At 36.4% G+C, this 25,846-nt stretch overlaps 1 protein-coding gene across 1 annotated transcript; it reads left to right on the forward strand.

The window, feature by feature from the left end:
- The first annotated feature begins 22 nt into the window (after nt 1–22).
- On the forward strand, nt 23–24,356 carry PPWD1 (peptidylprolyl isomerase domain and WD repeat containing 1). The gene is made up of 11 exons (XM_081089975.1): nt 23–230; nt 4,448–4,550; nt 6,611–6,711; nt 6,933–7,053; nt 9,101–9,548; nt 14,534–14,724; nt 15,566–15,755; nt 19,817–19,998; nt 21,889–21,970; nt 22,809–22,991; nt 23,936–24,356. The coding sequence occupies exons 1-11, from the start codon at nt 35–37 to the stop codon at nt 24,077–24,079; spliced, it is 1,941 nt and encodes a 646-aa protein (XP_080946101.1). The 5' UTR covers nt 23–34; the 3' UTR covers nt 24,080–24,356.
- Nucleotides 24,357–25,846: the final 1,490 nt, after the last annotated feature.

Here is a 25,846-nt window from a genome sequence, read left to right on the forward strand (position 1 = left end):
GGAGCGTCGCGCCTTTTCTGACGATTCGGGCGACATGGCGGCGGAAGCGGGTAGCGATTCCCAGCTAAGACGGAGAAGGCGCCGGGACTCGGAGGAGCCGGAGCAAACGGAGCGCAAAGAGAGGGAGCTGGCAGTGGCCGTAGCCATGGCCCAAGGGAACGAAGAGGATGATGAAGAGCGCTGGGTTGGACCTTTACCGGTAGAGGCAACATTGGCCAAGAAGAGGAAAGGTAGTGGCAGGGATTGGCACGGGGCGGTGGGCTTGCTGCGCGCCCCGAGTGGGGGCGTGAAAGCCAGGCCCGGAGACGCTGGTGTATTTGTGAGGTTTTGTGCCCTCGGAACCGAGGGACGTCTTCTCGCTTCAGGCCACTCTGGGCCTGTGCGTGCCCCCGAAGTAATGATTCGGACGCAGGACAGCGTCTTTTCGATCATGTCAAATACCGTCAATCACTGAGTCGTTATGTAGATGCTAATGCTTATTTATGCCAGGCTGTCTGTGTTCTTGGCACCGCTCGTGTAGTCCCTGTATACAGCGGCCCTAGGAGGCTGGATCTGTGACTCCGGTTAGGAGCTGTGGAAGGGAGTTCTGGGTCTCTTAGAGGCGTTCAGCTCCGGAGCGGTGTCAGGTATGGGGACGCGAGGCGGTGGTATTTAGAATCATCAAGTGGACGTAGGCAAAGATCGTTTCAACCCTGACTCTTCAACTAATGAGTTTTGTGATCCAGGGGTAAAAGTTTCCCGGATCACATATTTTCATCTAAAACACGAGGTCTGTGATTTTCAAACCTTACTCCTTACATACCAGGACATGAAGCATTTTGCTATTAAGGTGGAACAGTGAGAAAATGGTATCAAACAAAAGAAGTGAGTAAAGGAATAGATTGCATTTTCTTTTCCTTCAAGTTCTATGAAATGTTTCCTTAAACGGGCAAGGCCATAAAATGTGATCTTTTAAGAATTCAAATCTTACTTGATCACTTCCCTTACTTAACTCTTTCATTATTTCTCATTATTGTCAAAATAAAGTCCAAACTCCCTATGATGGCTTACAAGGCCTTTCACGATAGCTCCCTCTCTCCTTATCTGGACAGCGTATTTCCATAATAACCCCTTGTCGTTTCTCCTGTGCACGTGGGCCATACTCTTTCTCCACTGGATGGCTGTTGGGGTATCTTGGTGTCTGTCTCTACCTGGAATATTTACCTTCACCCCTTTGACTTTGGCTAACTTTTTGTTGTTGTTCAACCCTTTGCACTCAGCTCAGATATCACCTCCTCGGGGAAGCCTGTGACTTCACCAGTCTGGGCTGGGTTTCTTTTTTTTTTTTTTTTAAATATATTTTATTGATATTTTACAGAGAGGAAGGGAGAGAGATAGAGAGTTAGAAACATCGATGAGAGAGTAACATCGATCAGCCGCCTCCTGCACATCTCCTACTGGGGATGTGCCCGCAACCCAGGTACATGCCCTTGACCGGAATCGAACCTGGGACCTTTCAGTCCGCAGGCCGATGCTCTATCCACTGAGCCAAACCGGTTTCGGCTGGGCTGGGTTTCTAAAGCACATTGCTAATAACTCTGAGATCATGTTTACCACAGGTAATCTTCAAATTTTATGTATCCGAATTTTGAAAAAGCTTTTTTTTTTTAATCCTCTCCCTAGGATATTTCCCATTGATTTTTAGAAAGAGTGGAAGAGATAGGGAAAGGGAAAGGCAGAGAGAAAATACCGATGTGAGAGAAACACATCAGTTGGTTGCCTCCTGCATGTGCTCTGGCTAAGGGCACAAATCACCGAGGTGTGTACTTTGTGCCCTTGACCAGCATCCTTTCCGATGCTTTATCCACTGAACCAACCGACTAGGGCAAAAAAGCTATTTTTTTTAACCTTGTACATTGACACCCTTAAAGTGTTATTACCTTTTTTTTTTTAATTGCCACGGCTTCCAGATAAATGTTTCTGTAATAACTTTTCCTCATTGCACGTTTTACATTTTGAAATTGTATATTTATTCATGTGATTGTCTGATTAATGTTTCTCTCCACTGCTAAGACTAAACATATAAGAGCAAGTCTTGCTGCATAGCTTTGCATATAGCAGGTACTCAATAAGTATTTACTGAATGAATAAACGTTACAGTATTTATGCTCTTACTTATTTTATTGAATTAGAATATTCTTGCATATCCTTTTTTATAGAAAATAAGTGTGGGGGGGGGATCCAAAAATATCAAAGTGCTGATATTATTATTAGGAGACAATGATCTTAGAAACTTAAAACAATTGAGACAGATACGGAAATTATTAGGTGTGAAAATCTACACCCTTAATTAGATGCTTATTGTATTTAAGTCACTCCATAGTGTATTCAGTTTGAAAAAAATTGAAATTTCAAAGATGTATGAAATGTTTTAAAAAATCATTGAAGCCCTGGCTGGTGTGTGCAGTGGTTAGAGCATGCGCCCCGAGCGCCAAAGGGAGGCAACCAAGATGTTTCTCTGTCTCTTCCTCCCTCCCTCCCATCCCACTGCCTTCTACTCTCTAAACATCAATGGAAAAAAATATACTTGGGTAAGGATTAACAGCAACAACAAAAATATCATTGAAGATTTTGTCTGAAAGTACAAGAGTTGAATAATATATTTAACCTTCTAGAAATGGAACCATTTCCTTTAACACATTGTTTGGATATTGGACTTTTGAATACATTTTCAGAAAGACATTATAAATGACTAGAGGCCTGGTGCACGAAATTTGTGCAAGAGTAGGCCTTCCTTCCCTCGTCTGCTGGCACCAGCTTCCCTCTGGCACCTGGGACCCAGGCTTCCCTTGCAGCCATGGCTTTGTCCAGAAATTCATCCGCTCTAATTAGCATATTAGGCTTTTATTATGATAGATTGTATGGCACTACCTTTAATTAAACTAATGGATTCTCAAGGACAGAACTATGTGTTACTCTTCTTTATTCCATGTGCCTTGGAATTTATTTTCAATAAATATCTGTTCAATAAGTGAACTAACTGGCAGCAAAAGGCGTGTGTATCAGATAGGATCAAATTTAACTCTATATTATAGAAAACAACACAATAACATTGAAAAGATAAAGATATACTTCTCTCATATGTAAAAGAAGTCCCAAAGTAGATAGTCTACAATTGGTATGGAGGCTCCAAAGGAACCTAGGCTTTTTCCAGTGTTCTGCCCCAGCATCACTAGGGAATGGCCCTCACCTTTGTCCTGAGTGGTTATTAGAATTACGGTGCTCATGTCCCAGTTCCAAGCTGTAGGACTGAGGAAGAGAAGAAGGGTACACCTTTTGAAGAAGAATTCTTGACTGTGACACAACATTTCCACTTTTATCTCATTGCTACAAGGTTACACCTAACTGCAGGAGAAGGTGAGAAAGGTTATCTTATAGCTGAATGTCAGTATGCTCATATAAAAATGGGGATTTTGTTACTAAAAATGATGGGAAAAGTAACCTATTGGACACAGCTTTGAGTCTGATATACAGTAGTTATAAAAAAAACTGAAATAGCTCATTTTACTTGGCAACTTTGTGGACATTTTTGGGTAAATAAAATAGTCATTGGATTATTTTGTTAGGTACACATATAATATCTTTTACCTGTGAAATTGTTTATGGCTCATATAATGAAATGAATATTTTCTCACATCATCACTCTTAAAAATGTTTTGCCTCTAGAAAGTGCTTTGGAAGCATTCAACTGGATACTCTCTAGGGCAGTGTTCTCAACCTTCCTAATGCCGCGACCCTTTAATTCAGTTCCTCATGTTGTGGTGACCCCCAATTTCATTGTTACAAATTGAACATAATTAAAGCATAGTGATTAATCACAAAAACAATATGTAATGATATATGTGTTTTCCGATGGTCATAGGCGACCCCTGTGAAAGGGTCGTTTGACCCCAAAGGGGTCGCGACCCACAGGTTGAGATCCGCTGCTCTAGGGTTTTCTCAACTCTAAAAAAACCAGTATATTGCTTCAAAGAGGATTAGTGCCTTAAAGATAAACTGAGACATCTTATAGATGGCTACTGGCCTCTTATTATTTAAATTAGCACTAATAATTGGATCTATGTGGTTAGAAAAATGGTTGTGGTATTTTCATGAAGCTTTTTAAGGCTTTTGGTTTTGTTTTTGAATGAAACCTTCATATTAAGCCAGTCAGTCATTCAGTGCCTAAGTTTTGGGGACAGTTAAGTATGTATGTATTACCTAAGAGCTTGTGACTGGCTAAATATTAGTGCTGTTCAATATTATGCAATAATAAAAGTTACAACTGACATGAGACACTGGATTTTTGTTTTTATTACATGTGGAATAGACAGAAATTCAAGAAAATCTAGATGAAAAGACAACATGGAATTTAGAAATTACAAAATAGTATTGAGTTCCAGTTGTTAAAAATAATTTTTTTTCTCAGTTCTAGAGTTTGAAAGAGTCTATCTTGATAATCTCCCCAGTGCATCTATGTACGAGCGCAGTTACATGCATAGAGATGTTATCACCCATGTAGTGTGCACCAAGTAAGTGTATCATATCTTCTTACATTTTCTGAAAAGATTTTTTTTTAATGCTTCAATTTTGACATGAACTAATAGAAGAAACTTTAGGATATTATGGACTTCTGTTTAATTTTATAGGTTCAGTGGAAGTTTAAGTTAAAGGCTGACATGTTCTTTCCTATATCACACAAGGAATGCATCCTCTAAGACATAACTCCTCAGTTTGTGTGCATGTCTTTTGGAAATAAATGCCAAAAGAAGATGAGGTTTCCAGGAGAAGAGTATATTAGTTAAACAGATGGAGTAATTGGTAGCTGGCCCCGTCAGTACTAATGGGGAAAATGATGAGAACTAAGACAACCTGGAAATGTCACAGGACCTTCAAAATAAATGAGTGGGATTTGAAGAATAATCATCATAATAGTAATATTCTACTGTATGTTAAGTGCATATTATACCCAATACTGTTCTAAAGCTTTTTCATAAATTATCTCGTTCATCTTAAGAACAGTCTAATGAGGTAGTAATATAATCTACATTTTATAGGTGAGGAAAATGGCAGATGAGGCTGGAGCAAAAAAATGCAAGGATTAAGTCTTAGAGAGTTTTCTATTCCTTGTATGGATTTTGAGCCTGTAATCAGGAGAGTAATATCAGGTTTGTTTTTTTTTAAGACCACTCTGGCTGTGGTGAGATTAATGGACTTAAATAGGGCCGGAATGGATATAGTAAGAGCAGTTAAGAGACTAGTATAGAAATCTAGATGAGATATAATAGTGACGTGGATGATATTGGCTGTGATTATGGAAAGAAGTAGATGAATTACTTTGCTCTTTGGATCAGTCTATTCTTAATCTCTTGGAAGCCATTTAAGATATACATGTAATTAAAATATTATTATTTTAATTGTGGTAATATAAAATATTCTTATTTTTCCTTTATAGAATAATTCTGACAGACATTAGCACTTTTCCCAATCCAAAGTTATCACTGTATAAAGCAGTATATTGGACTAGAATTGCTATCACTCTCTTCTCAAGTTTTTCTGTTGTTATTGTTAATCCTTACCCGAGGATATTTTTCCCATTAAGTTTTTAGAGTGGAAGAAAGAAAGGGATGAGGAGAGAGAAACATTGATGTGAGAGACACATTGACTGGTTGCCTCCCACATGTGCCCCAACCAGGCCAGGGATCGCACCTGAAATATAGGTACATGCCCTTGATTGGGAATCAAACCCGTGGCACCTCGGTGCTCGGGCTGATGTTCTATTCACTGAACGACACTGTCAAGGCTCCTCAAGATTTTTGTTTTGGTGGGTTTTTTTAGCCCAAAACAGCAGGGTATAATAGAAAGATTATAGAATTTGAAGTTAGGCAGATCTGACATTGAATGCCGCTCTTCAGTTGTGGACCTAGGAAAAATACATTTAACATTTCAAAACTATTTTCTAATTCATAAAATGATGATAAAAAATACCTACACTAATAGAGTTCCTGTAAAGAGTAAATAAGGTAATGTGTGTAAAGTACCTGGCACATACTGGGTTCAATAAATGGTTTTTATTTTTATACACCTGCAGACAAGATTATTCTGTACAAAATATTTTTCCCCCCTAACTATATTTTTGGTAATTTAAACAACCAAAATACCTTGCATAGAATACAAACAAACTTATGTTGAATTTTGCTATATATGAAAGTAATATGTGGAGATTTAATTTATGAACTTCTGAAAAATAGAACCTTTTCCCTGTGAAAAGATAGCCTGTAGGGTAATTTTAACATTAAAATACTCTTAAGGTCTAGTGATTCTTAGTGAGATTTCTTTATTTTTTTAATGTCAAGTCCCAACTCAATTCTGAGCCTAGGTCTTAAGATGAAAATTAGTTATGATATCCAGAAAAGAACTTCAAAATTTGCAATGTTCTATCTATCCTAATATAGGGGCCAGCATAAAGGAAGATTTTTTTGAAAACCTATTCTGAAAGAGTCAGAGATTCTCAGTGAATGATTGGCTTGGGGATATTGAATGATTCATAGATTTATTTTAGATGTTAACTTTTATAATTTCATATGTGCAGGACAGACTTTATTATCACTGCCAGTCATGATGGACATGTTAAGTTCTGGAAAAAGGTAGAAGAAGGAATTGAATTTGTTAAACATTTTCGAAGTCACCTGGGTAAGAATTTCACCTTTTCTTTTTTTTGGCTCTCTTAAACTGTACTAACGTGTGTGTGTGTGTGTGTGTGTGTGTGTGTGTGTTTTAAGTTCCAAATATACTTATTATTAAATATAAAGATGTTAGCTCTGTAAAGTTTCTTTTAAACTGATTTTTTTCCTTTGAATTGTGTGCATTTATGTCATTGGTATTTAATGTTTTACTTTTATTTATTTAAACAGGAGTTATTGAAAGTATTGCAGTTAGCTCTGAGGGAGCATTGTTTTGTTCTGTGGGTGATGATAAAGCAATGAAGGTGTTTGATGTAGTGAACTTCGACATGATCAATATGCTGAAGCTTGGGTGAGTCTTTTTTAAATTACATATTTTTTCACTTAGTGAACTAATTTTTTTAAAAAATATATTTTTATTGATTTCAGAAAGGAAGGGAGAGGGAGGGAGAGATAGAAATATCAATGACGAGAGAGAATCATTGATTGGCTGCCTCCTGCGCAACCCCTGTAGAGCCCCCAACCTGGGCATGTGCCTGACCAGGAATTGAACCAGGTCCTCTGGGTTCATAGGTTGACGCTCAACCACTGAGCCACACCAGCAGGGCATGAAATAATTTTTAAACTAAACTTCACCCATAGGTATTTCTAAACAGAATATGTTACCATCCCATTAAAAAATGTACCTTTGGATTTCGCTTGGGAAATGGTTCCTTGTTATGATGCTATTTGGAGGCTTCTGCTGTGGTTTTTGTCATAATCACTGCAGAAATTTCCGAACAGCATCATAGCAAGAATTCATTATATCTATTTAACACTGCTTAATAACAAGGGTCCATCATGTCTAATTTATTGGCACTTATAGAGTTAAACTTGTGGTATTGTTCTTAGAAAGCTAATGCACATTTTTAGAATAGAAGTTAATTGTTGATGATTTTAAACTTTGAAGTATATTGATACCCAAACTTTGTCCTTAAACTGTACAGTAATGAGACTAATACTTTGCTTCAAGCATGTCTTTTTAAAGATAACACACACCTGCATTTATATACACCTAAATGAATGTTACCTTGAAAGTTGTCAGAAACAGTTTTGAGACATGTTTTTGTCTGCTCAGACTGCCACAACAAAAGACCAAAGATTGGGTGGCATAAACAGAAATTTATTTTCTCACAATTCTGGAGGCTGGAAAGTCCAAAGTCAAGGTTGCAGCAGGGTTTGGTTTCTGGTGTGAATTCTCTTCTGTGTTTCACGTTGTATTTTCATTGGGAACGGGATGAAAGGAGGAATGATATCTCCCTCTTCTTTTTAGAAGGCCACAGGCCTATGGGGGTAGGGCCCCACCCATAAGGCCTCATTTAAACTTAATTACCTCCTAAAGACCCTGTGGCCACATACAATTACATTGGGGGTTAGAGCTTCATCATATGAATTGGGATGGAGAAAAACAGTAGTTCAATAGAGAGCAGGACTCCTTTTGGAATTTCCTATTAAACCAGTGTACAAGCCACTAAAGGAAATCAGTCTCATTTATGGTCAGAACTTATTTTTTTACTACAAATAGAAACACCTATTGATCATCTGTCTTACTCCCCAGCTTTGTTTCCCCATGTTAGCTATTTTTAAAAATCAAATCTATTCATAAATGTTGAACATTTGCCACCTTTGCAAATACTGACAGAATATTTTTTTAGGCTTTGATAGAAATTCTAAGAGAAGAATCCCAAAAATGTTTTGAGCATCAGCCCATCATTAGAATAACTGTAACTTCTCAGACTGATTATTTTGAAGGAGACAACACTCATTTGAGTGTAAAAGTTTGGTGTGTTGATTAACTCTGTCTCATTTTTTTATACTCTGCTCATCAGGGAGCATGTTCAAAGCTTATAGTTATAATATCAAGTTACCAATTATGAGAGTGTGATAAAAGCATGATTTTCTTTTGAACATAGTCATAACTAAAATATTTTGAGTTTTAATATTTCAAGGATGGATTTATAACATACTGTTCATGCTAATGTACTTAAGAGTAAGTTATATATAGACTGAGATCAGAGATTCAAAAAGCATTGCCCCAAACTATCTTCAGCCCTAGGTCTAGTTAGGTTTCCTTTTCTACTCGAGAGAAGTGAATGGTCTGCTATAGCAGTTCTCTTCTAGTAGATTGTAGACCTTCAGAAGTTATTATCTATGCACTGATGAGGTCAGAATGAGAAAAATCAGTAACTGTCCTTAGTTGTTCCTCCCCATTCTGTAATTCTCTGCCTTTTTTGAGCAAGGAATCCAAAACTAGCCAAATCACTGGTCACTGGCCAGGACATATTTTGGTGGTAGGAGTAGGAAGGGATGCTTATTTCTTGTATTGACCTCCTTATTCTCTCAATTCTGTATTATTTCAGCTATTTTCCTGGACAGTGTGAATGGATCTACTGCCCAGGGGATGCCATATCATCAGTTGCTGCTTCTGAGAAGAGTACAGGAAAAATTTTTATTTATGATGGTCGAGGAGATAACCAGCCACTTCATATTTTTGACAAACTCCATACGTCACCTCTTACTCAAATACGGCTAAACCCAGTTTACAAAGCAGTAGTGTCTTCCGACAAATCTGGAATGATTGAATACTGGACTGGGCCACCCCATGAATATAAATTCCCAAAAAATGTGAACTGGGAATATAAAACTGACACCGATTTATATGAATTTGCCAAGTGCAAGGCTTATCCAACCAGCATATGTTTTTCACCTGATGGGAAGAAAATAGCTACAATTGGTTCTGATAGAAAAGTTAGGATTTTCAGGTTTTTAACTGGAAAACTCATGAGAGTCTTTGATGAATCACTAAGTGTAAGTGCAATTTAAATTTAATATATATATATATATTTTCTTTCTTTTTTTCAGAAAATGTCTTTGTTTTGTGCCATTTAAAAGATTTTTTCAGGATATTAAATTGATAACTAGTTATTTTCTCTTGGCACATTATAATATTCAATTGCCTGCTGTCTTGTATTGTTGCTCTTCAAAACTCTCTTCCCTAGGTTTATTTCTTCTGAGCCAATGATCCTTCTAGTATGTATCTGCTTTTTTCTGTTTTGTTTTGTTTGCAAGCTCATTCTTTTAAGATCTTCAGAATTCATTCTAAGCCACCCTCTCTTCCCACTCTGTTCACTCTTGTCTGTCTATGACTATTCCCAAATTTACTTCTCCACGTTTCTATTATGAACAGACATGGTACTGTCTTTTCTTTTTTTTCTATCTTCATGAATGGCATCAATATCCATTAATTGCACAAGCCAGAAACCTGAGTCATCCTTAACTCTCTTCCTTACCCCTCTATTTAATTTGTATCATGAGTCCTGACAATTTTACTTTCTAAATATACTTTAAATCCATCCATTTCCTTTTAGCACACCTATCACTACCATAATTCATGATCTGGCTTATAACATGATCTGCTAGTATCTAATCTGTTATCCATGCTACATGTAGAGTAATTTTTTAAAAGGACATGTTTGATCATGTCTTCCTTTGAACCTTTCAGTTACTTCCTGTTGTTCTTAGGATCAAGACCAAAATAATGGCCCTAACTGGTTTGGCTCAGTGGATAGAGTGTTGGCCTGTGGACTGAAAGGTCCCAGGTTCGATTCTGGTCAAGGGCATGTACCTTGGTTGTGGGCACATCCTCAGTAGGAGGTATGCAGGAGGCAGCTAATAGATGTTTCTCTCTCATCGATGTTTCTAACTCTCTATTCCTCTCCCTTCCTCTCTGTAAAATATCAATAAAATATATTAAAAAAAGAAAAAGACCAAAATAATGGCCTGCCATGTTGTAGTGTCTGCCTACTATTACAGCCTAGTGCAGGGGTGGGCAACCTTTTTGTGAGTGCGTGCCAAAACCAGCAAAATCTCTGACTCAAAATTCTTCTGCGTGCCACCCCTAATTTTTTGAGAACATGTTATGCCTACTTGATATCTCTTAAGGTGTACGTATGTGAAGAACCTTGAAGAAATAAAATTCAATCGAGCGACAAAAACACAGTATATGATGATGAAAAATAATTTATTTTTTAATGTATACATGTACACTGATAGTCCGACAGAAAACTTTATGACTCCGTTTGATATTATCGGTGGGACTTTTGCTGCTGCATCACTGATGACAGAATTTTTACATTAGGTTTATATTTCGTGACCTTCAGAGATATGCACGAGCTACTACTTTCATCCGTCAGGCTACTCCAATTACGAGACTTAACAAAATTCATCACTGAGAACAAAGATTGACAATTGTAAATGGAAGATTATAAGAGAGGGTTTCGTGTGCCTGCAAAGGTTACTGGCGTCCCATGTTTGGCACGCATGCCAGGGGTTGCCCACCCCTGGCCTAGTGTAACTCACCTTTCTCCCTGCCTTTTACTCTAGCCAGTTAGGCCTTGCTTCAATTTCTTGAACATTCTGTTCCTTCTACCTGGAGTTACCTCTCCCTCCATCTCTCCCATTACCTGTTGAACTTGTTCTTCAAATCTCAGCGAAAGGGTCTCTTCCTCTGGTAGTTTTTCACTATTCATCCAGTCTAGGACAACTTTTTTTTATGTGACTTTATAGTACTATTGTCTTAGAAAGCATTTTGTATGATCTGATTATTTGATTCATGTATATCAACCTCCAGTAGACTAAACTTTATACAATCTATGGTCCTGTATCTGTTTTGGCTCATTATTGTATCTCCAGCATTAAGAATAGTACCTGACACATAATTACTGCTAACAAGAATTTGTTAGAGTGTATCATTATAGAATAAGAGTATATCCATGCAGAGTTAACTAGTTTTTCTGGAAATTGGGTCTCATCAGCTGTTTTCATCATGTGGTTCTTTAACAGCTAGTGGTAAGTCTATGTTGAACCTTTGTAGCAGTAATGTTTACTGTATGACAGTGTTGATTCCAGTCTCAGTAGTAACCAATTTACATTATATTCCCTGCATTAAGCTCTTCAAAAATTCTATCACTCTTATTAGTGGCACTGTTGTTTGGTGGCAAGTGTTAAATATAATTTGCAAAACTCTACCAACTTGCAGCTCTTCTAAGCTTTCTTAGGAGAAGAAATATTCAAATCCTAGTTTCTGGATAAAATCTCTTTAACATACATACTCTGAGCTGTTCAGTCCCCTCTATTTCTTCATTATTGTCTTCAACATTTGTTGAAGTGATAGAACTAAAGTATCAAGAGCTCAGTATTAAAACCTATGTCAGGAGTTGATTCAGAATGAGAGAGTTTGAAAAAAAAAGAAAATGGCAAATGCCATTTAAATTCATTCCAAAGCTATTAACAAGTAAGTCACTGGGTTTTCACAGTTCCATGTCACAGGGGGAAGTTTCTAACCAGTAAGAGTCCTAGTTTAAAAGACAAGAAATTTGATTGGAGGGTGTGAAGTATCTTTTGGCATTTATTAGCCAGAATCACTGCATATGGCCACACAGCTGTGTATCACAGAGGCCCTGTTAGTAAGGCTAGAATTCTGTAGCAGGATTTTACTTATCAGGTTAGATTAACGTAAAATAAATATATGGCTCAGTGGTTGAGTGTCAGCCTATGAACTAGGAGATCAAGGTTCGATTCCTGGTCAGAGCACATGCCCAAATTGCTGGCTTGATCCCCAGTAAGGGGCATGCAGGAGGCAGCCAGTTATTCTCTATCGTCATTGATGTTTCTATCTCTCCATCTCCTTTCCTCTCTGAAATCACTGGCAGATGGCCATCTACAAACTTTGTCTTGAAACTGAATCCTCTCTCTAACATCTAAGCTGTTTCTGACATATGAATATAAGAATCAATAACATATATTAGTCTCACAGATTGGAGAAAAGGAACTCTAATGACTAGGCTTTTTAACTGGTCTATAAGACCATTCCCTAACACACATACCTCCTTTTGTTTTTTGGAGCATATCGTTCATTCCATATATAAAAAACTGGAGATTTCTAGTTAACACAGACATGAAAAAAGAAGTAGGTGGAACATAAGTCTGGCTTATTTTCATCTGCAATGGAGAACTGCTTTTGAATTATGTTCTTTGATGCCCTAAATGTCTGGAAAACTAAATGTAAAGATCATATATTCTGGGAGGCCTATAGTGTCATAATAGTAATTGGATGTGACCCTTGTTTTTATTTATTAATTATCTTTAAAAAAAAAAAAAAAGGAGCCCTACCTAGTTTGGCTCAGTGGATAGAGCATCTGCCTGCGGACTGAAGGGTCCTGGATTCAATTCCCATCGGGGGCACGTGCCTGGGTTGTGGGCTTGATCCCCAGCAGGGGGCGTGTATGAGGTGGCCAGTCTATATTTCTCTCTCATCATTGATGTTTCTATCTCTCTCCCTTTCCCTTCCTCTCTGAAATCAATAAAATAAAATAATTTTTTAAAAAAGTAAAACATTTCCAAACTAAAGTATACCCATAAAAATAAGCATCTATCCTACATCATATTTACTAATGATGATCTAACTATAAGTATTACTCCATGTCAAAACAACTTGAAATATTTTCTGAAATATCATGAAATTGTTACACATTAGTGAAATAGTAAGAGTTTATTCATTCAACAAGAATTGAGTGCTGCCCTAGCTGGGTGGGTCAGTTGGTTAGAGCATGATCCCCTGCACCCTGCATATGATCCCAGTTAGGTTGTACATCCTGGTTGGGGAGTGTCTCATCAATGTTTCTCTCTCTCTCTCTTTCTCCTCCTCCTCCTCCCTTCCCACCCTCTCTCCCCCCCAGTTCCCTTCTCTCACTCTCATTCTCCTTCCTTCTCCCTCCCTCTTCTCCATCTGTCTCTAAAATCAATAAACATATCCTAGGGTGAGGATGAAGACAAAAAAATTGAGTGCTTAGTATGTCTCCTTCTCCTCCCGTTCCCTTCCTCCTCCTCCTCCTCCTCTCCCTCCTCCTCCTCCTCCTCTCCCTCCTCCTCCTTCTTCTCTCCCTCTTCCACCTCCTCCTCCTCCCCCTCCATTGAGTGCTTACAGTGGTTCTCAACCTTCTGGCCCTTTAAATACAGTTCGTCATGTTGTGGCCCAACCATAAAATTATTTTCGTTGCTACTTCATAACTGTAATGTTGCTCCTGTTATGAATCGTAATGTAAATATCTGATATGCAGGATGGTCTTAGGTGACCCCTGTGAAAGGGTCGTTCGACCCCTGAAGGGGTCGCGATCCACACACAGGTTGAGAACCGCTGGTTTAGTATGTCAGGCCCTGTGATCCTTATATAAGGACTTCATAGTCTATAGCTACATCATCTACTATAGTAGCCACTAGCCATATGTGACTCTTGAGTACTTGGTATGTGGCTAGTTCAAATTGAAATAAACTGAAAGTAAAAAATACAATTTCAAAGATTTAATATAAGAAAAACATGTAATTTTATCTTAATTTTATTGAATTGCTTAATGTTTAAATGTTAATATTTTGGATACGTTGGGTTAAATAAAACATTAATTTTAACTTTCATTTTTGTTTATTGTAGCTACTTGAAAATTTTAAATTACTTATATGGTTTGCATTATATGTCTAATAGAAACTGCTAGTCTGTAGCTTATAAATCGCAGCAGAAATATCCTATAAAGTAGTAATTACATTGACTGTTTTATTTAATTAGAAGAACCAGTTAGTGTAAATTATTTTTTATGATTGAAATAGTGTTTAGAATCCTCCATACGAGATAACACAAATACACAAACTGTCAGTTGCTCTTAATGTATACTCTGCTTCTATTTGAATTCACATTCCCTTTATTATGTAGCTTTTTTGTTAATAAATGGGTTGTTTCCTAGATGTTTACTGAACTACAGCAAATGAGGCAACAGCTACCAGACATGGAATTTGGCCGACGAATGGCTGTAGAACGTGAGTTGGAGAAGGTGGATGCAGTGAGATTAATTAATATAGTTTTTGATGAAACTGGACATTTTGTGCTATATGGAACAATGCTGGGCATTAAAGTTATAAATGTAGAAACAAACCGGTAAGCTTTAATATGCTGTATTTTTTTAAATGCATTTATTGGGGACCATTTCCTCCTTCAGGGAAACAATGGGAGTTTTGTTTGTTCCAAGACAAGTGGAATGGTCCCAAATGTCTAAACTTAACCAAATGTTTTGACTGGATTTTTCTGTGGTCTTTCTGTTGTTTATACTCTTATGTAAAAAGTTTCCACTCATGTTTGTGAAAGAAATGGAAAGAAGATATGCATAGTTTCAGGTTGTTGTTGTTGTTTTTTTTAACAAGTTATAGTCTGTCTTTTGATTATTGATTTAAATTAGCCTGGTTCATGTTAAATGTTGCCAAATATTTTAACCACAGAATTCGGCATTACATCCTGCTAGACATAAAATCAGAACTTAAAATGCATGAAACCACAATAAGCCTTTTGTGCAAACAGTCCATTTGGTTTTAGTTCAGAAAGCTACAATCAGATACTATCACTGAAGGTAAATAAAAAGAACTTAAAAGTGTATTTTAAGGAGAAAAAAATCTTATGCTGTACATTCTCACATATAAACAAATTTATATTTAGTTCTTAGCAATACAAAAATCTTTGAAGGTTTGCACATAGACTAAAATAATGGGGATAGGTTAAACTATATGATTGAACAATTGCAATTTTTTTTTTACCTGAAAATTATAGCTCCCTACCAATTTTAAATAGCTTTTTTTGGTGGTGAGGTGGGTAAAGAAAAACTTTTAAAAAATCTTTCACTATTTTGTACAAAGATCAAGGATAGCTGATTCCCAGCTTTTATCTGTAAAGGTGTTATGATTGGAATTAACTCTGAAAATTTTATTGTATAAAACGTGTTTTCCAGGTGTGTGCGGATCTTAGGCAAGCAAGAAAATATTAGGGTGATGCAATTGGCTTTGTTCCAGGGAATAGCCAAAAAACATCGTGCTGCAACTACTATAGAAATGAAAGCTTCTGAAAACCCCGTTCTTCAGAATATTCAAGCTGACCCAACAATAGTCTGTACGTCTTTCAAAAAGAATAGATTTTATATGGTATGTGGAAGTACTAAGAGATGGACCTTAATGTTTCTTCCAGTTTGGTTGGAGTTTTCTTTTCTTGGCTTGTGCTTTCAACTGAAGAGAATGTTGGCAATAATTGGCTTTCTAAACAACCAGAATACTATCTTATAACATTAATATTATAGAATTTTTAAGTAGGACTTGATTGTAAGTATTTCTGTACAGTTTTCTATTCTGTTTTGAAAATTTTTTAACCTGGCTTTTATAACTATTTGTGTTGTCTGAGATAATAGGAAGTAAGTGGTTATGGTAATAATCGAAGCCAAAATAGTCTTTACTATGGGGTTTTAAAAATTATTCTGTGTTTTTATTATTTTACAATTTTTTCTCTTGAACATAATTTATTTCCCCTGAACTTGCACATTTTCTTCTCTAAGCACATTTTTAACCATTTGACTCCTTTGTAATGTTGCTAACTTTAAAACTGTATTCCTGAGAAATCTATTTTCCTAGTGAGTTAAAAGTACTTTACATGTTAATTAAAATTGGGCTCAAAATCAAACTACGAAGCTATCTAGAAGTAGCACTGTTGGAACTGTTCAACCAAACAGAAAAATCTAAAGTATAGAGACCTCCTGTCCTTGATTTCTGTCCTTCACACTGCAGTCAGAGACATTCTGAGACCCAAATGTGATTACAGCAGGTCCTCAAATATTGTCATTTCCTTTTAACATTGGTGGGGGTGGGTTGGGGGGGGGGCTAGAATTGATTCTCGGCTGGAACCACTGTCATTGTGGAGTTTGCACATTCTTCCCATGTCTGTGTGGGTTTTCTTTGGGTACTCGTTTCCTCTCACATCACAGAGATGTGCACATTAGTTAATTGCATGTCTGAATTGTCCCAGTCTGAGTGAGTGTAGGTGTGTGTAAGCGTGTCCTTCATGGAACAGGGTCCTGTCCAGGGTTGATTCCCGCCTTGAGCCCTGGACTGCAGGGATAGGCTCCAGCCATGCATCACCCTGAATTGGAATAAGCAGGTTGTGAAATAATTATCTAACTGGTTCTTATTAATCTTTCTTTAATATATGTATAGCTCACATTTATTTCAATGTTTCATCCCATTGTTTAATATTAGAAGTGTTTTGGATCTTTATTTAGAAGTTGGGATGATGTTTTTGTGATCAGAAGTAATACCATAGGAACTTAACTCATTTATATCAATTAGTCTGTGGTAAAATTGATTTTGTTATATATTGTTTTGACTAAAGTCACATTTCCAAGAACCTATCGATGGCATTGAGGACTTACTATATTTCTCTGCCTAACTCCCCAGCTGCCTGTATTAGCTGGCCTCCTACCTTAATATTCTTTATTTTTAGGTCATTTGCTACTTTAACCACACGGAACTTGATCTCATTTGTGATAAGTTGGTTATTCTTTTATTTTCTTTTTCTTTATTGATTAAGGTATTACATATGTGTCCTTACCCCCCAGTGCCCCCCCACCCCACCCCCATTCATGTCTTCACCCCCCACCTCCTAGTGTCTGTGTCCATTGGTTATGCTTATATGCATGCATACAAGTCCTTTGGTTGATCCCTCCCCCTTCCCTTCTCCTTCCCCCTGCCTTCCCACTGAGGTTTGATGGTCTGACCAATGATTATCTGTCTCTGGATCTGTTTTTGTTTATCATTGTATGTTCATTATATTCCACAAATGAGTGAGATCATGTGATATTTATCTTTCTCTGACTTATTTTGCTTAGCATAATGCTCTCCAGGTCCATCCATGCTATTGCAAATGGTAGGAGTTCCTTTCTTTTTACAGCAGCGTAGTATTCCATTGTGTAAATGTATCACAGTTTTCTAATCCACTCATCTGCTGATGGGTACTTAGGCTGTTTCCAAATCTTAGCTATTGTAAATTGTGCTGCTATGAACATAGGGATGCATATATCCTTTCTGATTGGTGTTTCTGGTTTCTTGGGATATAGTCCTAGAAGTGCGATTACTGGGTCAAATGGGAGTTTCATTTTTAGTTTTTTGAGGCAACTCCATACTATTCTCCACAGTGGCTGCACCAGTCTGCATTCCCACCAGCAGTGCAGGAGGGTTCCTTTTTCTCCGCATCCTCGCCAGCACTTGTCGTTTGTTGACTTGTTGATGATAGACATTCTGACAGGTGTGAGATGGTACCTCATTGTCGTTTTGATTTGCATTTCTCGGATAATTAGTGACTTTGAGCATGTTTTCTTATGTATCTTGGCCTTTTGTATGATTATTCTTTTTTACATCTAAGCATTTGCACATGCTATTCCTTTTGCCAGCTACACATACTAGTAAACCACCCAACTCCTACACATCAGATCTCAGCTTGGAAGCCTTCTCTGACATCAAGTCTAGATTAGGTGTGCCTGGTTGTGTTGTTGTCACACTTTTGGAGTAATTTGCTGGTATTTTTTTTTTTTTTTTTTTTTGGTTTCTGATACTGTCATCTCCTCTTCATGATAATATAAAATCTGTAAACAGAGGCACATTTTTTTTTCCACTATTAAATCCACAAAGTTTGGTAAAGTGTTTGGCCCATTATAGTATATTCATTTATTCATCTGACATATTATAAGCATCTGTGATGCTATTAAGGTTACCAGCATTTGGTACATGTAAGAAATAGCATTTCCCTACCCTGACCAAGCTTTTAACCTAGAATGGGTACATTCTTTTAAGGTGAGAATTTTCTTATAACTTCCAAAGTCATTGCTAAAATTTTATCAATATATGTTAAAGGAAAATAATTTTTCTTGTTTTTACCTGTAATTTAACTTTTTGAAGGTACAAATTAATCACAAAATATAGTTCTTGATATTCACTAAAAACATAATTTTCCAACCACTTTATTTAAAAACTAAGTAATAAGTTTTCTTTTTCTTTCCCAAAAATTTACTTTTATGTTGATTAAACCACAGATTTTCTCATAAACTTGGAATAGAAAAACAAAATAAGTCCCTCACAGTGTGTCTTTATACAGGTAACATTTCATGAATTATCTTTGAGGTTTATTAGATGTACATATTCTTAAGCAAAATTAAAATGGTCTGTGTACATTTCTATTACCTTTTAAATCCAATATCATGAAATAAAAGTAAAATTTCATAAAATTTGAACTTTAGTAGTTTCATATGTGAGCTAAGTCAAGATAACTTTAAAGATTCATATAAATAGTACAACAGACTTGCCATTCTCCTTTGAAAACTGGAGAATAATATGTGAAGGCAATCGCATCGTAACTTGCTTGTTTATTTGGAATCTATCCAAGTGGACCAAGGAATGCTATTAGGCAAGACAGGGCCTGGGCACAAGCTTTACCTTCCTGCAACTCAGTTGGCATTAGGTAGCGCTTTCTTCTTCCTGAGAGTCAAAAGAAACAGGCCTTGAGAAATCCAGAGTTTTAACAACTGAAAGGTTTTTCTCAATTCTCTTTATACCCTGAGAATCCTGAGATTTCTGCAACTTCACTCAAAATTTGCATTCTTTCTCCCAGGCTTCAGGGTTTAGGTATATCAGATGGGGCTCTGCAAAAAAAAGAGGTCAAGATTCACTACTGATTTGTCTGTGAATCCTCATCCTACCTTGCCCAAGTCTTGTTCATAGTAATAACAAGTGTTAATATATACACAGTGCTCTCTGTACGGTAAGCACTATTCTCTAAGCAGTTTGCATCCCCCTTCATTTAATCTCGTAACAGGTACCATTTGGGGTAGTTCTTATTATTCCCATTTATGAATGAGGAAATGTAAGAAGTGAATTTACTTACCCAAAGTCACATAACTCGTAAATGACAGAGCTGGAATTCAAACCCAGGGTTTCTAGTGAAAAGTAGGCAATAGGTGGCAGGTTAGGACATGATATAAGTATAAAAATAATTTAACTGCCTTACACACCCTTTGATAGGAAGTGATTCCTGAAATAAGGGTTTATTCTGATGTGAATTCATACCTTCCTCAAATATTTCACTAGAAATTAAATTTGCTTGTTCATAAACTTTAACCAGATGAAAATTTTAATTCATTTACTCACTTTTTACTGTCCTCCTTTAGTTTACCAAACGAGAACCAGAAGATACAAAAAGTGCAGATTCTGACCGAGATGTTTTTAATGAGAAACCTTCTAAAGAGGAAGTCATGGCAGCTACTCAGGCCGAAGGACCCAAACGAGTTTCAGATAGTGCCATTATCCACACAAGCATGGGAGACATTCACATCAAACTTTTTCCTGTTGAGTATGTATTGTTTTTGTTGTGTTAACCACCATTTTAAATGTGTATATTTGAAGAAACTGTGCAACTTAAAATTTTTGTTATTTTGACTTAAGGAATTTTGCAGAATTGAAATGTTTGATAGAACATCAACCCTGAAATTTCTGATTGTTACTCTAGACATTTTTATACATATATACACATACTTAACAGGTTTAAAATACGAGGACAAACATCTTGGCTATGAAAGGGATGAATGAAACTAAAAAGTTATGCAAATGTATATTTCTATTACCATTAACTGCACATCCCAACTATAAGATTTGTGGCTCGCTTATTATAACTGGTTTTCCTCTCAAAGCAATCTCTTAAGGGGAGAATACTTATTTTTCCTTCCTGACATTTGCTAGACATATACTTCCTCTTTCTTAGACTCAGTAGCTGTATTTTTGAAAATGAATTCCAATAAAACACATAAGGGCTTCCATTGGAAAAGGGAAAATAGTATTCTGGACATTTTTAAGTTTGCAAAATGAACATGCAATACCAAATACAGTAGTGTCTCTGGCTAGTCTTGATGCAAAAGGTGACAACTTTACAACTGATTTATCTTCGAATCCTCATCCTACCTAGTACCTTTATTTAAAAGTACTTATTTTGAATATCAATGTTTTATCATGCCATACCTTGGTACTGAACAAAGAACTAGCTGGTTTGGCTCAGCGGATAGAGCATTGGCCTGCGGACCAAAGGGTCCCGGGGTCAATTCTGGTTAAGGGCACATTCCTTGGTTGCAGGCTCCTCCCCAGCCCGGGCCCTGGTCAGGGCTCATGCAGGAGGTAACCAGTCGATGTGTTTCTCTCACATCGATTTCTCTCCATCTTTCCCTCTCTCTTCCACTCTCCCTAAAAATCAATGGAAAATATCCTTGGGTGAGGATTAACAAAACAGAAAAAAGACGAACTAGGTATGTAGACTCCTGGATCATCTCATTTCAAGTATTTAGAACCCATGTACCCATTAAGCCTGTTGCTCCCTGATGTACTTCATGTAGGATTCTCTTGATTTCCCCCTCCAACCCCAGCTCTAAGAGTACTACAGGAAAATGATACCACATTAAATTACCCCGTGGGATTAGTTAATATTATTTAGAATGCTTCATACTCAGTGTGTCTGATTATCACTTAAAGTTGATTAAATTTAGGAGATAGCATTTTGGTGAATAAGTCCTTGGTCAGGAATGTGTCACTGTAACCATTAATACTGTTTTTATGAGAAAATTACCTTTCCTGGGAACTTAACCCATCATATATAGCAAATTGTGTATATTTTAAGGTGCTATGGTTGTTGTTTTTACATTTTGGTGGTTGTTGTTAATCCTATCTAAGGATATTTTTCCGTTTATTTTTAGAGAGAGTGGTAGGGAAGGGGAGAGACAGAGGGAAACATCGATGTGAGAGAGACACATAGATTGATTGCTTCCCACTTGCCCTGACTGGGGCAGGGACTCAAGCCTGCAACTGAGGTACGTGCCCTTGACTGGAATTGAACCCAGGACCCTTCAGTGTGCCAGCCAATGCTCTATCCACTGAGCCAAACCAGCTAAGGCTATGGTTGTATTTTTTAAACTAAATAACCTTGAAGTCTAAATATTGTTAAACTCAACTATAATAAGCAAATTGATATAAAGATACTACATTAAACAATAATATGCTATTAAACAATAATATACTACTGCTTATATGCCCTTTCAACTCTTATGTGTCATCAAGGTTAGAAGAGGTTATGAAAAAAAGACTGTCCTTCTGAAACATTTAGATGATATTGAAAACACCATTAGGAAGCAGAACTGCAAAGAAATTGTCTTAAATACTCTGAATAAATTTCATATTTTTAATATATGTCTTACTGTAGGTGTCCCAAGACAGTGGAAAACTTCTGTGTTCATAGCAGAAATGGTTATTATAATGGACATACTTTTCACCGTATAATTAAGGTAGGTTATGCAAATTTTATCATTTAAGGCACAACAAGAAGTTTAAACCTAAGGCATAGCATTCTCTCACACTTAGTTTATTAGAAAGGAAGAGGAAAAATAGATTATGGAAGCCAAAAGAATGGTCATGAATATCAAATCTATAAAAGGACTGGAATAGTAGCGTAATTACCATTTTAGAAACACTAAACACTGCAACAATATTTTTTCAACAGCTGAAAACAAGGTCACATAATGAGTAAAGGGGTCATGCTGAGATAAAACCAATAGCCACTATTCCCTCTGCCCAGGATCTTGTTGGGCAGCATTCCATAAAACATATGTAGTTCTTGTTTACTGACAAGTCAGAAATGATAGGAGGAAAAGTCAAGCTTCAGGGTTCTGGAGGAATTAATGAAATGAAATCCAGAAAATCGAGTGGTTAGGGAAAGGTAGGTGAGAAGAATGAGGCAATTATATATTATACACAAACTAAAATTTACACTATTAATTGTAGATTATTGGGGAAGATATAGATGTCTATAAATGAGAATACCTTTGCATTTTGTTTTAAATTTGGTAGCAGTTGAGTAGTAGAAATACATCATCCAAATTAAAGTATAACTTACTGAGTTTAATAAAATCACTTTATAAAGTGACTGTTAACAAAGTTACAATTTTACTAAATACAAAGCACTCTTTACAACCCTAACTCCAAAGCATACATATAGAAAAGAACAGTGTAATATGTTTGTTTTTAATAATTCTTAATTTTGAAAGTATTACATATGTTCCCCTTTTTCCCCCCATTAGTCCCCTCCAGCCCGTTTAATATATTTTTTGTGTACTTTCTGTTAAGGGCTTCATGATTCAGACTGGAGATCCAACAGGTACTGGTATGGGAGGAGAAAGCATATGGGGAGGAGAGTTTGAAGATGAATTTCATTCAACATTACGACATGACAGACCATATACACTCAGCATGGCTAATGCTGGCTCGAATACTAACGGATCTCAGTTTTTCATAACAGTAGTACCAACGGTGAGTAGAACAGCATTATCTGTAAGCCAAAGATTCATAAGTTATGATCTAAGAGTAAATTCAGTGGATGAGAGCTACATTAGTCTTTATCAAAATGTAAATAATTTAGATAAGAAAATATAAATTTACCCAACAAATCAGAAATACTTTGTAAAACAATACTTCTGTAATTTAGGACACTTAAGTTTTAGTCATCTTCGCCACTGTTATTGTTTTGTACAGTTCAAAACAAATTATTTCACCTCTGGACCTGTTTCCTCATCTTTAGAATGGAGGATTAAAGTACATGAATTCCTGATTTTAAGACATTTCCCCCACACATTTTTATATCTCTAAAATCAGAATGCAACCAATAGCATTGTAGATTTGACAGAATACAGTATAAGAATATCTAGCTTTATTGCTTTGTAGTTCTACATGATTATAAAAATTATACACTTTATTTTTTGGAAATAAGCATTAAGCATTGAAAGAAAAATATAACTACTGTCTGCCAGACAGTCTCATGTAATATTCACAATACGTCTAGTATCACTATACCCAGTTTTAAGTAATAGATGAGGAAACAAATATGACTGCCTTGCCAAAGGTCAAGTAGCAGAGCGCCAGCATTTGAGTGCCCACGTCTTTAATGCCAAAGCACATGCCGCTTAAACTATTCCAAATTGCCTTTTAAACTATGCAAAGGAACTTGCCTTTAGCAAACACATTCCAGATCCCTTTGATCCGAAAGCTGCACATATTTAAACATTATACTATGCTTTTATATTTTTCTTATAAACATGGAAATTACTCTTAAAATACTCTAAGTGAAATTACTGTAAATCTTTTTAATTACATAAAAAAGTAAAGCATAAATTTAAATTCTCTTTAATTTGCTCGCCCAGAGGGTGTGAATTAAGAAACCTGGTTTACCAAGATTTTCCATTTGTCCTCCAACACAGCCTTGGCTTGATAATAAGCACACAGTATTTGGACGAGTGACTAAAGGAATGGAAGTTGTACAAAGGATCTCCAACGTCAAAGTCAATCCCAAAACGGATAAGCCCTATGAGGATGTCAGCATCATAAATATTACTGTCAAGTAAATCAGATGTATCGTTTAATGTGTAAATAAAAATACACATAAACAGGATTATTTTACATTGGGAATCTCTTAAGACTTGCTGAACATACAAATCATGTTTCAAGGATTGCAGTATTGTATTTTTATATTTTTCATTAAAGGCCATTTTTTAAAGCTTTGCTTTTTTCTTGCAATATTTCTCATTAGGTGAAAAATTGAAATGGATTAAACTCAGGCAAAATAGCACTCCTTATATGTAATTTCTCATGAGACTCAAAATCATAGTAAATAATGAGTGGTATGCCTTTGTTCCTTAGCTTTTCAAACATGCCTGTTAATCTGCCCTCACATGTTTCTTCAGACTTATGAAGAAAGGATCTGAGCCCTAGCCAGTTTTGCTCAGTGGATAGAGCCTCGGCCTGTGGACCCAAGAGTCCTGGGTTTGATTCTGGTCAAGGGCACGTACCTTGGTTGTAGGCTCCTCCCCGGCCCAGGCCCTGGTCAGGGCTCGTGCAGGAGACAACCACTCGATGTTTCTGTCTTTCCCTCTCTCTTCAACTCTCTCTAAAAATCAATGGAATAATGTCCTCGGGTGAGGATTAAAAAAAAAAAAAAGGATCTGATAGTATATAATGTTTCTTTTACAAGGTTTGTGTTCCATGCCAAATAGCTTTGTCTTTTGATCATTAAGTCATAAGTAGTGGTAAGTAAAACTTCAATAAATAAGTAGGAAGTCCCTTTGGTCATATTAAGTTCCTTAATAATTATCAAATATTCTTTCAAATATAAGAATAAATGAATATATGAGTCCTTGGTTTTATAGACAGATTTACCAGTTCATTCTTTTTCTAATGCAGCTAAATAATTTTTGTCCTCATTTATACTATTTCTTTTCTTACCTTATATACTATCAAAAAAATATACATTGAGTAAAAATCTTAGTATATAACGAGAGATTAATAGAAATTGTAGTAAAACAATGAGTCCAAAGTCTTATAGTGCTTTCCCTTATTGTTTACTTACCCTGATAACTTCATAACTATTAAGAACTATTGCTTCTAATTTCTGGACAGACTCTTCAAGAACTTATAGAAAGAACCTGTGCAATAGATCTGTTTAGGGATTTCATTCGTATACTTTAAATCTTAGCTTACACTTTTCCTTCTGTTCGTCAGCAGGATATTTCCTTTATTCATTTTATACCACAAACTTTTTTTAAAAAAAGTATGTTTTTATTGATTTGAGAGAGGAAGAGAGGGATAGAGACACCAATGATGAGAATCATTGGCTGTCTGCCTCCTGCACACCTCCAATTAGGGATCAAGCCTGCAACCCAGGCACGACTGGGAGTCAAGTAGGTGGCCTCTTAGTTCATGGGAGGATGCTCAACCACTGAGCAACACCGGCCGGCTGCACCACAAACTTTTATGTGATGGAAACACATGCAAGTTTTGCTACTTTAAAATTGTATCCTCTTCATAAGATGTAGAACTTGAAGTTGGACATAAAATGTCTTTTCACTATGACATTTACCATTTCTTCCTCATTTTTGGTGTTGAGGCTTCTCTCACTAGCAGATATATTCATTCCTAAAAGCTCAAACCTAAATTTTTGATAATACTGCCACCAGGTGGTAGTGATGCCTCATTTCCCTCAAAATCTCATTGTTTTGTCTAAGTGAAAATAATATTTAATGAATTTTTCCATTGTGTTACAAACTTAACATAATCAGTAGACCTAAACAAATTGCCAGATGTTTTTTAAAAGCATGTTTTAAATTATTAGCAAG

The sequence above is a fragment of the Myotis nattereri genome (assembly GCF_964212035.1).
Source record: "Myotis nattereri genome assembly, chromosome: 4".
NCBI classification, from domain to species: Eukaryota; Metazoa; Chordata; class Mammalia; order Chiroptera; family Vespertilionidae; genus Myotis; species Myotis nattereri.

Coding starts and splice junctions, on each gene's coding strand:
- PPWD1 (XM_081089975.1), top strand. CDS start 35: ATGGCGGCGGAAGCGGGTAGCGATTCCCAGCTAAGACGGAGAAGGCGC. Junction 231..4,447: donor ATTGGCCAAGAAGAGGAAAG/GTAGTGGCAGGG, acceptor TTTTTTTCTCAG/TTCTAGAGTTTGAAAGAGTC. Junction 15,756..19,816: donor AAAAGAATAGATTTTATATG/GTATGTGGAAGT, acceptor GTCCTCCTTTAG/TTTACCAAACGAGAACCAGA.